At 44.4% G+C, this 16928-nt stretch overlaps 1 protein-coding gene across 2 annotated transcripts in view; it reads right to left on the bottom strand.

Moving 5' to 3' along the window:
- LOC146772742 (immunoglobulin lambda-1 light chain-like) overlaps window positions 1–10332 on the bottom strand; it is a 365210-nt gene extending 354878 nt beyond the window's left edge. The window contains exons 1-2 of one of the 2 annotated variants that reach the window (XM_085636772.1): window positions 10273–10332; window positions 9852–10174 (exon numbers count right to left, since the gene is read on the bottom strand). In XM_085636772.1, coding sequence (XP_085492898.1) covers window positions 9852–10174; window positions 10273–10324 — 375 coding nt within the window. In that variant the 5' untranslated portion in view covers window positions 10325–10332. Of the gene's footprint in view, window positions 1–2479; window positions 2803–2883; window positions 2948–9851; window positions 10175–10272 lie in introns of those variants that run through there. The other variant, XM_085636770.1, reaches the window with a different exon arrangement.
- Between the last annotated feature and the right edge of the window lie 6596 nt (window positions 10333–16928).

The following is a 16928-nucleotide window of genomic DNA, read 5'->3' as shown; positions in this document are numbered from 1 at the left end:
CTGGGGCTGGAGCTCCGTCCCAGGGTGCGGCTCCGTCCCAGAGCCCGGGAGCCCCCCCGTCCTGCGAGCCAGCTGAGGGTACGGGCGCTAGGGAAGAGAGGGTCCACCGGGGCCCGGGGAGGCTCTCCCCGGCCTGGCTGGGGGTTCGGAAGCTGGGCCCGGTGCTGGAGCTCCGTCCCAGGGTGCGGCTCCGTTCCCGGGGTGCGGGAGCCCCCTGTCCCGCAAGCCAGCCGAGGGTCCGGGCGCTGGGGACAGGGTGTCCACCGGGTCCCTGGGAGTCTCTCCCCGGGCCTGGCTGGAGGTCCGGGAGCTGGGCCCGGTGCTGGAGCTCCGTTCCCGGGGTGCGGGAGCCCCCTGTCCCGCAAGCCAGCCGAGGGTCCGGGCGCTGGGGTCGGGTGTCCACCGAGGCCCGGGGAGGCTCTCCCCGGCCTGGCTGGAGGTCCGGGAGCTGGGCCCGGTGCTGGAGCTCCGTCCCTGGGTGCGGGGGCCCCCTGTCCCGCAAGCCAGCCGAGGGTCCGGGCGCTGGGGACAGGGCGTCCACCGGGGCCCGGGGAGTCTCTCCCCGGCCTGGCTGGAGGTCCGGGAGCTGGGCCCGGTGCTGGAGCTCCGTCCCGGGGTGCGGGAGCCCCCTGTCCCGCAAGCCAGCCGAGGGTCTGGGCGCTGGGACCGGGTGTCCACCGGGGCCCGGGGAGGCTCTCCCCGGCCTGGCTGGGGGTCCGGAAGCTGGGCCCGGTGCTGGAGCTCCGTCCCGGGGTACGGGAGCCCCCTGTCCCACAAGCCAGCCGAGGGTCCGGGCGCTGGGGACGGGTGTGCACCGGGGCCCGGGGAGGCTCTCCCTGGCCTGGCTAGGGTTCGGAAGCTGGGCCCGGGTCCGGGGCTTGTGCTCCGTCCCAGTGTCCCAGGGAGCGGGAGCCCCCCGTCCTGCAAGCCAGCCGAGGGTCCATGCGCTGGGGAAGGGTGTCCACCGGGGCCCAGGGAGTTTCTCCCCGGCCTGGCTAGGGTTCTGAAGCTGGGACCGGGCCCGGGGCTCTTGCACCGTCCGGCGGGCCCCGGGGTGCGTGAGCCACCCCAGTCCTGCAAGACAGCCGAGGGTCTAGGTGCTGGAGACAGGGGTCCACCGGGGCCCAGGGAGGCTCTCTCCGGCCTGGCTGCTATCAGAAGCAGGGACCGGGCCGGTGTGCAGGAGTGGCTGGCTTTATGTGCTACGCTGACGGAGCGTAGTTTTCTGCCCACCCCTAGTTTTTTGTGTGTTTTTTTTTGTTTCAGCCATGCTGCTCTGCAGTGAGGATACTGCACAACGCTGTGTTAGCAAAAATACCTTGAGTAAGCTAATATGTCTCATATTCATGAGACCTATTTGCTTTGCCAATGCTTGTTATTCTGACACCAAGTTTCTCAGAGGTTACGCCCCAAAGGGGATGTAAAATTATGCCTCAATTTGTTGTTGTAATGAAAGCAGCTCATAATGACTGTTTCTTTCAAAGACTTTCTTCAAGATCGCAAACCTATGAATACATTTTACCAGAATTGGCAGAAAGGCCGAGACAAGATGTTGAACTGTAGTCTGACGTTAGTCATACACCTTTCATTCTGGTGTAAATGAATTGAAAGCCTGACAAAGTGCTATCCTCCATATACAATTTAATGTACACCCAAGGTACATCAGCGTATCTTTGGGCTTGTACATTCAAAAAGTGAGGCTAGGTGATGTTAAATGAAATGAACAAAATATAAGCCTCCTGAAGGACTTAACTGCTAACAACCACTTAAAACAGAGAAACTAGCCTGGGATGGCCAGTTAGCACCTCAAGAACAAAAAAGATACACACCAGCTTAAAGTGCACAGTGGATAGTCCATGAGAAAGTATGCGGGCGAAGATATTATATAGAGGACGCTTGTCCATCACATCTTCAGACCTTAAAGTAAGCAATATTTTTAAGTCAAATATTAATGTTCAGGCAGAAACCCTTGATGGTTTTAGAAATGACATACAAACTTGAAAAGAAGTTTTGATATTCCTCTATAAGTTTCAAGATGTCACTTAATGTTTTCAGGTTTTAAAGAAAGATACAATTTTCACAAATTAGACAATTTAGGAAATTTGTGGGTGGTTCAAACAAGTAAACTTACATTTGAATTGCTGCTTTTATACAAAGTATAAAGGCTTATATTTACTCATCTATAAATAGCAGACTGCCCACGTTGCCTTTAAGAACACAATGGTAAATGTTTCCTTGCTAAAAAGATTAATAATTAATACTATCTCTTTATTCAATCTTTGTGCATAACAAAAACACTGGCAATATGTATTGTACAATAATAAACGAAAGTAGAACCTGAAAGATGATGTTGAAGCATTAAACCATAAAAAGGTTATAGGTAACTGTGCAGCTTTGGTACATACACAAATCATCTTTTCTCTGTTCCTGTTTCTGCAGAGATAGCAGTGTTTTTGTCTTGGTCTCTTTCACAGTGGTATCCGGAAAGACTCTCATACCACTTTATGCAGTAATATTTTGCAGCATCCGTAAGTTCGATATTGCGTATAATAAACTGGTACTCGGTCCCAGCAGGATTGATGGTGGCTGTAAAATGAGCCGAGGACACCCCTGGTGCATATCTAGGGTTGGTCCATGAATGGTGATGAATCATGATGCTTGAGGGGACGTCGCCTGGAGTCTGCTTGATGAAAATTATCCCTCCGTCATCTTTAACTCCAACATTACAATTGAAGGTTACGCTCTGTCCCAAACGTACTGAGGTGCTGGCCGGAGTCAGCACCGGCGCCTGCGACTGAGAACCTGAGATATGCAGAAAGCAATTGTTAGTAAGTTACAATCATATGGGGTCATGCAACATATACCTGAGCGTGGTGCACCCACATGATATCCACATTGCAGTGGTCAAGAACACCCGGATGAGCCCCATCTTCATCACAACAGGTGAGCAGAGCCTTGACAACACTGCCCCTAGTGGAACCACTTATAGCTGAGGAGGCCACTCCTCCCTGTCAATCAATGCAAATATTCAGCCTGCACAGACTGACAGCCCAAGCTGAGGCTGGAAAGAGGGAAATAGAGCCACGTCTGGTGCTCATTTGTAGATAGTCCCAGGACTGTTTCTCATTCGAAGTGTGGCTGCCAGGAAAGATAACCACATTATTTGAACGACTCTCTACCTACTTATTTAGAAATATGTGGAAATATCAGACACAAATACCCCCACTGCAAATAACATATAGACATGACTAGAGGCGGTATTTACACACATTTGTAAATAATTGGGAATTGAAAATAGCGAACAACAACGGTGCCTGTTTGCTCTCTCTCTTTCCAGATTGGAGCAATGTATAGGTGAATGAATATTGCTCCTGGTAATTAAACTAGCTCTTGAACCTAAAACGCCCTTTTGTAGACCATCGTGTTTTCCTAATCAATGACAGCACACAGCTCTGTGCAGCCCAATACCCACAGCCCAGGACTTATCAATAACATACCACAGCCCTTCTTCTATTTTCAGATTTCCACCTCCACAACATCAACAAGTGACGCCAAAACAATTGAGAGAAAACCAGACTTGTGATGTGGTGGGCCCACATCTATATGTCTTGTATATTCATTTATGTGTGAAGGATAAAATGGTGCAAAGTCTTTTCTTAAATTATGTGGGCCTCTGACTCCCAGCTCACAGAAATGCTACCTTTCCATTCTGTAACACCAGATTTATTGCATATTAAACCTCTGGATTGTGACAGGTGATAGGACTTTAACCTCTCGCTCTGACACAGCCCCTGGAAAAATGAACCGATTTACTATGAAATCTTTTAGATTATGCTGGCGGTCTGGCTTCATTTCTTGCAGTCAGTGTATTCGCTTTACGTGATGCATGTGCAGGGAAAGCTTGGCCCAGTGACTAATAACATAAAAATGTAATTCCAGTGGCCATAGGGGACCTGCAATGCTCTGCCACTGTGCCACTATAGACAGTATGAACACGTTTTTTGTGCTGAGCATCTCTGCTCAGGTTTATTCCTTTTCTTCCTATAGCTCCTCCTGCTGATAGAGCCGGCTAGCAAACTTTGAGGGGGAAGAAAGATATGAGATCAACAAAACCATACAATGAACAGGGAGATATGGGATCTATTCATAATAAAAGAACACTGAAGGAGGGCTTGGGAATAACTGTACAGTGAAAAAAACTGGAATGAAATATTAAATAGCATGAACCTTAACCTCAAACTGAAATGGTTCGACTTATTTCCCTTTTTTAAATGCCATCCTCTCTAATGGGAAAGGTTCCCATGAGGTGTCTAAAAGGGTATGCCAAAGTTACCTGCAAAACAGGCCTACACATGTGTGTATTGTTAGGTGGACTCAAGAACACGTCCTAAGAGCCAAACCATGTCAAAGGCGATCCTTCGCCCTACATAGAATAGGGGAAATATATTGCAGCTTGTGAACTATCCTCTCGCCAGTCTTCAAAAGATGACACACACATGTTAACTGGAATAATATACAGAAATTGCAGCAATGAACTGATGAAATACATTGATCCTAATGTTTTAGTATGAATTTAGGCACAATTGTGAAACTATTCAAAGGTGCATGCTGCTGCAAAGGTCAAGAAGTAATGTTACAAGGGCCCTGATTGTAATTGCAGCAGAGCGATGACATCATAGCAGGAGATCACAACCAGATTTCCCCAACCGTGATTGGTTGATGCTCCTACAGCTAGATTTTCTGAACCAAGCAATACCAGGCTCGGTTTTTCCTGCCTGAAATCTTGTAAAATCTCATGAAGGTGGAAGGGTTTGTGGATATCTCGAGCTCAGTGTGAGTCTGACTCACAGAACACCTTCCTATGGCTCCCATTCGGTTGGCACCAGACTCTTCTGCCCCTGATACACTTCCCAGTACCCCCCCCTCCTCCACTCACCTCACCCCTCACTCCCGCTGGCTAACAAAGATAACGTCCTTCTGGTGTTCGTTTGGCTCTTAGGCAAGGCCTGGTGCTCCCTAAAGGGTACTTGGGCTCCATGTTGAAAAAAAACACATGGTATCGTGGCAGCAAGTCAAAGAGCTACTGGGAAAACGCAGTTCCAAAGGAAAACAAATCTTACAATAAAAAAATCTCTGCTCAGGTAGGATGCACAACCAAATGTACCTCTGAACGGGAGGCACAGCCGATGCTAGAGAGAAAGCGAAGATCCCCCCTCGCGGGCGGCAAACACAGGGCACAGCAGCAGCTGGGCATGAGAACGCACCAAGGCGGAGGGTCAGTGAACGACCGATGCAAGTTTGGGTTGAAAGGGTCCAACCAGGATGGAAGGGCATGGCCACAAGCAAAGCCATAAGGCGACTGGGCAAGCAGTCCCCAGCATTGGTCCTTAGGATGCCTCACGGCAGGGACACTTGCGGGCAGACAAAGGGGTAAGAAGGGGTCAGCGCTGGGCAGGCACGGCACTTGCAGCCCAGGCATGGTCACGGGGCCACAAACACCATACATTTGGTAGCTAGTGAAGCCTCAGAGCCGCGACCCGCTGTACCAAGTAATCGACAGAAGTGGAGCTGTCATGGCAGTCAAAAAGTGATTTAGGACAACTTTTAAAGAGACCTTACGACTGTAAGGATGATGCATTGCAGAATAGGCAAGTAGGCATATTAATGTCCAATAAGGATAAGATGTGCACTGTATAACCAGTTATGAGCAAAATGTACTACATTGTAGCACAGCATGTTAATGACCAATGACATCACGTTAAGTATGTACCAACTTATGATGTGAATAAACTGCGGTCGTTCTAGCACCACAGAAGAAGTCTTGGTGTCCATAATTGTTGGGAAGATGGGCCGGTGACATGCTTGCACAGCTAGGAGGGGGGGGGGGTTGAAATAGGAATTGTAATGCAGAGAAAGGACAGGTCTCAGGGAACGACTCCGCATGCTAGGTAATAATTAATTTATTTTTTATAACTGCATATCACTAATTGCTATAAAGACGCAGACAGCCTGTTCACCCTCGGGTTATATTAATCAGCAAATATATGTAAGCTCATTCGTGCATCACCATAGAAATTATCCTCTCTTTCTCTCTCTGTCTCTCTATGGTTTTGGCGAAGCCTTCAATATCCCCTGTTGAGGCTGCAGCCTCAGTATAATACCATGAAAGAGTGTACAAAGAACCTCTGCATTCAAATGAGGAAAGCTGCGCTCGCCACATTTCCCTTAAGCATGTGAGTGACTGCGCATTTGTATTTGACCACCCAATAGCGCCTCAGAGAGCGCCAACAGTTCCGGGGGACATTTGCAGCCATACAAATATAGGTCATTATTTTTTCCTTTTTCCTCTTTTATGCCCGTCTGGCCTCCCTTTTCAAACTTTCCTCCTTGTCGTAGAAGACCCCCAAAACGTAACCGGGGCGAGTATATCCGTTCGTTGGTTCCTTCGGGAAACCATCTTTTTGATCTTGCACTGGTATGAGGCCAGTTCGAAGATTGTTCTGCATGGCAGTGTTTTGCGTTCCACCCCACACTGGCTTGTACTGTCCATGCTTCCATTTACTGGGAGATATAACATTGTTGTGACGTTCTCTGGTCTGGTGGATGTGGTTTCATGCTGTGCATATGTTCTGTGCCAGCTAGAATGACCGCACCGTAGGACATTACATCGTCACAGGGGATGGAGCGGCAGTCCCACAACCTCTTCACTTTCTCTATTTAGGTCATCCATACTCTATTTTGGAATTAAGGAACATTTACCATTAACTTAACCTTCCTACCCGACCTTTTTTTTACTGTAATCTTTTTCTTGCCTTTTCCTGTCCAAAGTTAATATGTTTTGCGTGTGATTCCTGACTACAACATTTGAAAAAATGCCTGCTGCAAATGCACTCTATGCCTCTGCACTCCACACTAACAGCTCTGCACCACTGCACTCTATGCCACTATACTGTACTCTGCAACCCTGTAGGCCACTCTTTTCTACTCTGCACAACTCTAATTTGCACCACTTTAAACTGCGTCACTCCACTCTATGCCACTGCACTCTACTCTGCACCACTCAAATGTACACCTCTCTACTGCACATTACGCAACTACACTCTGCATCACTCCACACAGATCTAGTCCATTCTGCACCACAGCACTCCACACAACTGCACTCTATACCACTCTACTGTACACTACAGCACTCTACCCCAGTCTACTCTACAACCCTGAATTGCTTCAATCTATGCCACTTCACTATACTCTGAAACAATATGTTCTATGCCACTTTACTTGGCGCCACTCTCCACTATGCCACTGCACTCAACATCAATGCACTCTACACCACTTTACTCAAAACATTGCACTCTGCACCACTGCCCTCTAGGTCAATCTATCTGCTCCACTGTACTTTACGCCACTTCACTCTAGGCCACTCTATGAAACTCTACAACACTCCACTCTTCGACACTAGACTCTACGATACTCCACCTTATGATGCTCTACTCCATTAAACTGTATTCACTCTAAGACACTCTACTCCACTTTACAAACCATTCCTCTACTCTATTCCACTCTACAACACTACTTCGCTCTACGATTCTCAATGCAACTCTCTCTATGCCACTTTACTGCACTCCATTCTATGACACGCTACTCTACTCCACTCCACTCCACTCTATGTCACTCGACTCTGCCTCTCCACTCTACCCTATTCCTCTCCACTCTACAACACTCTACTCCACTCTTTGCAACACCCTCTAAGCCACTCAAACTTTGCTCTACACCACTCCATGACACTCTATGCTAATTCATAACAACTTACTCCAATCTGACACTATAAGCCACTCAACTCTACTCCAGTTTACCCCCTTCCACTCTATCACACTCTACTCCCTCCATGACACTCCAGTCTATGACACTTCGCTTCACTTCACTTCACTCCACTCTACAACACTCCATAACACTCCACTTTACTCTACGTTATGACTCTCCACTCCACACCCCTCTCTTTTACGCCACTAACTTTTAGCCAAGCTGAACAGCAGCCGCTCTGGTGTGCAACATGGCTAAAACATGTTGGCAAAGCCAATAGTTCTTGCATAGGCGAGACCTATTGGCGTTTTCAATGCTTGTTTAAACTTCAAGGGGCTGAGAGTTGCAGACTTCAATTGGAAATGTGTTCAGAGGGCGAGGAGCTTGAAAGAAGAATGCTGTGTACTCTTTGGAAGATCGTTGCTAACGGGCAATAGGTGGAATGTCTTATCACAGCTCCATAGGTGTCTTTTTTTGGAGAGTAGGTCGGTTATGTATTTTAGGGCCAGATTGTTTGACACCTATAAATAATACAGCCTATTTTAAAATGCATCTTTCTTTTTCCTGTGAATTATAAATGTCATATTCAGGCAGATGGGACATGGTTTCTTTTAGTGGGCCATTCACCAGTAGTTCCATATTATTCCACACCATCTGAAATCTATAGATCTAGTGTGTTGTCAAAACGGCACAAGGCTAATTTGCGTAATCTCAGTGCGATTTCATGGTGATTCTAATACTGAGAGCCAGATTTAGCTTTTGGAGGAAGGGTTTCCCGTCATTGGGGTGACAGATATCTCGTCCGCCGAAATATAAATCCCATAACAGCCATGGGAATTTATTTTTCGGTGGATGGGACATCCGGCAGTGTTGTGAAGGAGTAACACGTCCACCGAAATCTAGATCAGGGCCTAAGTCTCTGTGTCTTATCATTTGATATGGAAACTATGCCTCAATTTGTAGGTGTAGTGAGAGCAGCTAATAATGACTGTTTCTTTCAAAGACTGTCTTTGAGATAGCAAACCTATGACATTTTTTAACAGAATTGGAAGAAAGGCCGGGATAGATCTTTTATTCCCGCTAAGACTATGAGCACATTTGTCAAGATGTTGAGCTGAAGGCGGTTGTTAGTCATACACTTTTGATTGTGGTGTAAATTAATTGAAAGCCTGACACATTGCTACCCTATATATACAATATGATGTACACTCAAGAGACAACAGCGTATCATTGGGCTCGTACATTCAAAAGGTGTGGCAAGATGATGTTAAATTAAATGAACCAAATATATGACCTCTGAGGGACTCAACTGGTAACAACCACTTAAAACATGAAACCTAGCCTGGGATGGCCAGTTAGCACCTCAATAACAAAGAGCCGCACCAAATTAAAGTGTTCTGGTCGGCTCGGGCACACTGGATAGTCTATGAGGAAGTATGCGGGCGAAGATATTATATAGAGGGCGCTTGTCCATCATATCCTCTGACCTTAAAATAAGCAATATTTTTATGTCAAATATTAATGTTCAGTCAGAAGCCCTTGATGGTTTTAGGAATGCCATACAAATTTGAATTTTTGGGGGGATATTCCTATAAAAGTGTGAAGATGTGACATACTGTTTTCAGGCTTTTAAAGAAAGGATACAATTTTCACACATTCAACGATTTAGCAAATTTGTTGGTGGCTGAAACAAGTAAACTTACATTTGAATTGCTGCTTTTATGCAAAGTATAAAGGCTTCTATTTACTCATCTATAAATGGCAGACTGCCCACGTTGCCTTTAAGAACACAATGGTAAATGTTTCCTGGCAAAAACCATATATGATTAATACTATCTCTTTATGCAATCTTTGTTCATAACACAAACACTGGCAAAATGTATTGCACAAAAACAAACTAAATTAGAACTCGAAAGACGATGTCGAAGCAATAAACCAGAAATAAGTTATAGCTAACTGTGCAGGTTTGGTACATATAGAAATCATCCTTTCTCTGTTCCTGTTTCTGCAGAGATGGTCGTGTTCTTGTCTTGGTCTCTTTCACAGTGGTATCCAGAAAGACTGTCATACCACTTTATGCAGTAATATTTTGCAGCATCCGTAAGTTCGATATTGCGTATAATAAACTGGTACTCGGTCCCAGCAGGATTGATGGTGGCTGTAAAATGAGCCGTGGACACCCCTGGTGCATAGTTTAGATACGACCATGAATGGTGATGAGACATGATGCCCGAGGGGACATCGCCTGGAGTCTGCTTGATGAAAGCCACCGACCCGCCATCTTTAACTCCAACATTACAATTGAAGGTTACGCTCTGTCCCAAACGTACTGAGGTGCTGGCCGGAGTCAGCACCGGCGCCTGCGACTGAGAACCTGAGGAACAAAATGTACAGAAAAAAAGTTGTTAGTAAGACACCTGCCCTACAATCATATGGGGTCATGCAACATATACCTGAGCGTGGAGCACCCACATGACATCCACATTGCAGTGGTCAAGATCACCCGGATGAGCCGCATCTTCATCACAACAGGTGAGCAGAGCCTTGACAACACTGCCCCTAGTGGAACCACTTATAGCTGAGGAGGCCACTCCTCCCTGTCAATCAATGCAAATATTCAGCCTGCACAGGCTGACAGCCCAAGCTAAGGCTGTAAAGAGGGAATTAGAGCCACGTCTGGTGCTCATTTGTAGATAGTCCCAGAACTGTTTCTCATTCAAAGTGTGGCTGCCAGGAAAGATGACCACATTATTTGAACGACTCTCTACCATACTTATTTAGAAATGTGTGGAAATATCAGGCACAAATACCCCCACTGCAACTAACTTGTGTTCATGACTTAGAGGCAGTAATTCAACACATTTGGAAATAATTGGGAATTATAAAAAAAGTGTATAACAATTGTGCCTGTTTTTCTCTCTCTTCCAATAGGAGCTATGTATAGATTATTTAACATTGCTCCTGGTAATTAAACCAGCTCTTGAACCTAAAATACCCTTTTGTGGAACATCATGTTCTCCTAACGATCCAAATGCATCAATTACAGCAGATAGCTCTGTGCACCCCAAAACCCACAGCCCTGGACGTATCTATAACATACCACAACCCTTCCTCTATTTCCAGATTTCCACCTCCACAACATCAACAAGTAACACCACAATACATGTGAAAAACAGACCTGTGATGTGATGGGCCCACATATATATGTCTTGCATATTCATGTATACGTGAAGGATAACACGTTAGAAAGTCTTTGTTTTAAATTCTGTGGGACTCTGACTCCCAGCTCTAAGAAAGTTTACCTTTCCATTCTATAACACCAGATTTATTGCATTTTGAACCTATGGATTTTGACAGGTGAGAGGTCTTTCAACTTTTGCTCTGACACAGCCCCTGGAAAAATGAACCTGGACTGACTCTAACAAGTCACTAGGGGCCATATGTAGGTAATTTATATTTACCGATTCTTAAATACCGATTCGGTATTTATGAATCGGTAAATATTATGTAGGTAAAAAATCGGTAAATTTTAGCGATTCGGTAATATTCGGTATTACTGATTATTAACCGAATCGGTAATAAGAAATACCTTCCTATTCATTCCTATGGGCCTGGAGGCCAATAGGAATGAATGGGAAGCCATTGACTATTACCGATTCGGTATATACCGATTCGGTAATAGGGGGAGCAGATTCAAGGGTGGCAGGGTGTCACATTGACACCCTGTTGCACCCCTGAATCGTGCATGTATGCACATGTGGCTCACATACATGCCCTAAGGGCATGTATGTCTGTCACATGGCATATCTAGTAATGCACAAAAGTGCTTTTTAACAGGTATTCAGTATTTACCACCAACCTGTAGTTGGTGGTAAATAACGAATCCTTGAAACAAAAAAGCACTCACTTGAGTGCTCCCTACATAGGATTTGAGGATTCGGTAAGTTACCGAATCGTTATTTTACCGATTCCTTAAAATACCGATTCGGTAAATTACCGAATCCTTAAAACCTGCCTCATACATTGGAAAGGGCTAATATTCGGTATTACTGATTCGGTATTAACCGAATCGGTAATAAGAAATACCTTCCTATTCATTCCTATGGGCCTGGAGGCCAATAGGAATGAATGGGAAGCCATTGACTATTACCGATTCGGTATATACCGATTCGGTAATAGGGGGAGCAGATTCAAGGGTGGCAGGGTGTCACATTGACACCCTGTTGCACCCCTGAATCGTGCATGTATGCACATGTGGCTCACATACATGCCCTAAGGGCATGTATGTCTGTCACATGGCATATCTAGTAATGCACAAAAGTGCTTTTTAACAGGTATTCAGTATTTACCACCAACCTGTAGTTGGTGGTAAATAACGAATCCTTGAAACAAAAAAGCACTCACTTGAGTGCTCCCTACATAGGATTTGAGGATTCGGTAAGTTACCGAATCGTTATTTTACCGATTCCTTAAAATACCGATTCGGTAAATTACCGAATCCTTAAAACCTGCCTCATACATTGGAAAGGGCTAATATTCGGTATTACTGATTCGGTATTAACCGAATCGGTAATAAGAAATACCTTCCTATTCATTCCTATGGGCCTGGAGGCCAATAGGAATGAATGGGAAGCCATTGACTATTACCGATTCGGTATATACCGATTCGGTAATAGGGGGAGCAGATTCAAGGGTGGCAGGGTGTCACATTGACACCCTGTTGCACCCCTGAATCGTGCATGTATGCACATGTGGCTCACATACATGCCCTAAGGGCATGTATGTCTGTCACATGGCATATCTAGTAATGCACAAAAGTGCTTTTTAACAGGTATTCAGTATTTACCACCAACCTGTAGTTGGTGGTAAATAACGAATCCTTGAAACAAAAAAGCACTCACTTGAGTGCTCCCTACATAGGATTTGAGGATTCGGTAAGTTACCGAATCGTTATTTTACCGATTCCTTAAAATACCGATTCGGTAAATTACCGAATCCTTAAAACCTGCCTCATACATTGGAAAGGGCTAAATACCGGTCGGTAACGGGAAAATTACCGATTTTTGGCCGTTACCGGCCGGTATTTAGCTACCTACATATGGCCCTCGGTCTTTTGCTCAAACTGTGATGTATAAATGGCCAGAAAAGTATGGTGAATCTTACAAGTGGCAAGTTGTCTCCAATGGAGCCAGTAACATGTTGCCAGCACCATCAGGAAGCACAAGAGGTTTCTTATTACTACGCCTGGAATTGCCTGGTGAGGAAATACTGCTAGTTTACCGGGGATTTATCCTCCAGGTCATGCCTGAAGACTTTATAGGGCATATGTATCAAAATCCGTTATTGCGATTCTCAAATAGCGATTTTTTGAGAATCGCTATTTGAGAATCGCAAAACGGGATATATTTAAAAATTTGCAAATATTTTGCGATTTCTTGTTATTCCTTAATTGCGGTTAGCAAATTGCGAAATTGCAATTAAGGAATACCTTCCCATTCATTCCTATGGGCCAGGAGGCCCAAAGGAATGAATGGGAATTCATTCTCAATTTGCTAGTTGCAATTAAAGAATCGCAAATTAAGAATAATTTCAAGGGTGCAAGGGTGTCATAAGGACACCCTGATGCACCCCTGAAATGAGCATGTGTGCGCATATGGCACACATACATGCCCTAAGGGCATGTATGTGCGCCACATGGCACTTTGAAAAATACAAAAAAAGTGAATTTTTCAAAGAAATCGCAAATTACCACCAACTTGAAGTTGGTGGTAATTTGCGATTTCTTATGTAGAAATCGCACAACTTGGGTGTTTGTTACATAGCATTTAAGGAATCGCAATTTGCAATTTCTTAAATGCTTACGCAAAATTAAGGAGTCGCAAAATTAGCAATTCCTTAATAATGGAATGCGAAAATGGCTCATACATCGCGTTTTGCGATTTTGTACTCGCAAACACTGTCTTTTTGCGAATCGCAGCGTTTGCAAATACAAAATTGTTTGATACATATGCCCCTATGTCCTCAGTAAAACCATGGGATTAACAGATTCAACAGTATGGGGGTCTGTAAGGGATCAACTTGTAATATCCAGTATTGACAGGATCTCTTATACTGATCCCACTCCTTAAGCCCCGGTCTCATATAATAGGAGCCTATATGTGAACATGCATATACTTATAGGTTCACCCATGATTGCTCATAGGAACACGCATTAGGAGGTTTGGGGAACGCATTACTCCTTTCCCTTCATAGCCTTTTCTTGTCTTATGTGTTTTTCGGAAGCCACAGATCTGTAAGTCCTAGACGAACAGCGAATGAGAGCAAAGGATCTCTAAATTATCCCTGATATTCTGTTGTAACATTCGAGAGGTGGTAGAGACCCACTCGATCTTTGTAATCTGCATGAATATGGGAATAAAGCCAGGAGTATGTTAAAACAAAGTTCTTCAGGCTCAGTCTTTTTAAAATGACTCATTTGTTAACATCAGGATATTTTTCTAGCAAAAACTATTGTCTGAGCAATAAATGTACAACAATAAACCAGATTTGATGGCTGTTCTGCTTTGATTTTTTTTTTTGCTGGGTTTCTCGTTTGGTGATCTTTTAATGAGGCAAAATCATCAAGTTAGCCAAGTTTTCAAAACACTTTCATTGAGTTCAAATGCACCATCTTCACACTCCCTTAAATTAAACATTTAATCTGGAATAGCAGAAAAATTTACAGGGTCAATGTCAACAGGACACCTGTCAAAAAGTGACCGATGTCTCAAGTGATGCCATATTTTCTACAGCAGGTATCTGTTGGAATGTTTCCAAATGGATGCAACCAACTATGTCTACATGGGGATACTGGCATGTGTTCCACTTTACTGGATTGCTCCTGCGCTGCTGCACGCTCTGGTGGCAATTTGTAATCTTATCTTGCAGTGACCGCATTGGTTAGTTATGGTTTGGTACTCTGCTGTTCATAAGGGGACCCGAGTATTGGGGAGTTTTCTTGTGTTTGAGGGCTCAGCGTCAGTTAATATGTTACTATCCAGATTCAGTGGTTCCTGGGGACCCGGGTGGCCACTTTATGCAGGGCCTGATGGCACACCCTGATATTTATAAGTGTCACTCCTGGAATGTTCGGGCCTTGGCTCCATCCAGAAACGACATAGACTGCTCGCCCAATTGAATAGGCGGAAAGTGGATGTGGCGCTTCTACAAGAGACACACTTAAATCGGGATGAGGCAGTAAAGTTAAACAAGAAGTGGAGGGGGCAGTTATTTTTCACATCATATTCGGCTTTCGCTAGGGGGGCTGCGAAATGGATTAGGAATGGAACGCCCTTTAAGCTACTAGAACAAAAGATTGATAAGGACGGAAGATATGTGTTGATACATGGGTTACTCGATGGGGAAAACATTGTGCTGGGAAGTGTTTACACCCCGAAAACGGAGCAGGACAGATTTTGGGAGGTTTTGAACACGCTGTTGGTTGACTGGGAGAGATATCCATGGGTGATAGGGGGCGAATGGTGAATCTTACAAGTGGCAAGTTGTCTCCAATGGAGCCAGTAACATGTTGCCAGTCCATTCAGGAAGCACAAGAGGTTTTTTTATTACTATGCCTGGAATTGCCTGGTGAGGAAATACTGCTAGGTTACCAAGTTGCAATTAAAGAATCGCAAATTAAGAATAGTTTCAAGGGTGCAAGGGTGTCATAAGGACACCCTGATGCACCCCTGAAATGAGCATGTGTGAGCATGTGGCGCACATACATGCCCTAAGGGCATGTATGTGCGCCACATGGCACTTTGAGAAATACCAAAAAGTGAATTTTTCAAAGAAATCGCAAATTACCACCAACTTGAAGTTGGTGGTAATTTGCGATTTCTTAAGGAGAAATCGCACAACTTGGGTGCTTGTTACATAGCATTTAAAGAATCACAATTTGCGATTCCTTAAATGCTTACGCAAAATTAAGGAATCGCAAAATTAGCAATTCCTTAATAATGCAATGCGAAAATGGCTCCTACATCGCGTTTTGCGATTTTGTATTTGCAAATGCTGTTTTTTTGCGAATCGCAGCATTTGCGAATACAAAATCGTTTGATACATATACCCCTATGTCCTCAGTAAAACCATGGGATTAACAGATTCAACAGTATAAACATCTGCATGTTTGCACGATTGCATGGGGGTCTGTAAGGGATCAACTTGTAATATCCAGTATTGACAGGATCTCTTATACTGATCCTACTCCTTAAGCCCCGGTCTCATATAATAGGAGCATATATGTGGACATGAATATACTTATAGGTTCACCCATGATTGCTCATAGGAACACGCCTTAAGAGGTTTGGGGAACGCATTACTCCTTTCCCTTCATAGCCTTTTCTTTTCTTATGTGTTTTTCGGAAGCCACAGATCTGTAAGTCCTAGACGAACAGCGAATGAGAGCAAAGGATCTCTAAATTATCCCTGATATTCTGTTGTAACATTCGAGAGGTGGTAGAGACCCACTCGATCTTTGTAATCTGCATGAATATGGGAATAAAGCCAGGAGTATGTTAAAACAAAGTTCTTCAGGCTCTGTCTTTTTAAAGTGACTCATTTGTTAACATCAGGATATTTTTCTAGCAAAAACTATTGTCTGAGCAATAAATGTACAACAATAAACCGGATTTGTTGGCTGTTCTGCTTTGATTTTTTTTTTTTTGCTGGGTTTCTCGGCTGGTAATCTTTTAATGATGCAAAATCATCAAGTTAGCCAAGTTTTCAAAACACTTTCATCGAGTTCAAATGCACCATCTTCACACTCCCTTAAATTAAACATTTAATCTGGAATAGCAGAAAAATGTACTGGGTTATATAGAACTTAATGTCAACAGGACACCTGTCAAAAACTGACCGATGTCTCAAGTGATGCCATATTTTCTACAGCAGGTATCTGTTGGAATGTTTCCAAATGGATGCAACCAACTATGTCTACATGGGGATACTGGCATGTGTTCCACTTTACTGGATCGCTCCTGCGCTGCTGCACAGTCTGGTGGCAATTTGTGATCTTATCTTGCAGTGACCGCATGTCATCATGTTATAGTCCAATTTCCCAATCTCTAAAAGTCTTATTTAGAGTTTGG

The sequence above is a fragment of the Triturus cristatus genome, chromosome 12 (genome assembly GCF_964204655.1).
Source record: "Triturus cristatus chromosome 12, aTriCri1.1, whole genome shotgun sequence".
Classification (NCBI taxonomy): Eukaryota; Metazoa; Chordata; class Amphibia; order Caudata; family Salamandridae; genus Triturus; species Triturus cristatus.
The sequence above is the reverse complement of the archived record's forward strand: the minus strand, read 5'-3'. Positions and strand labels throughout refer to the sequence as shown.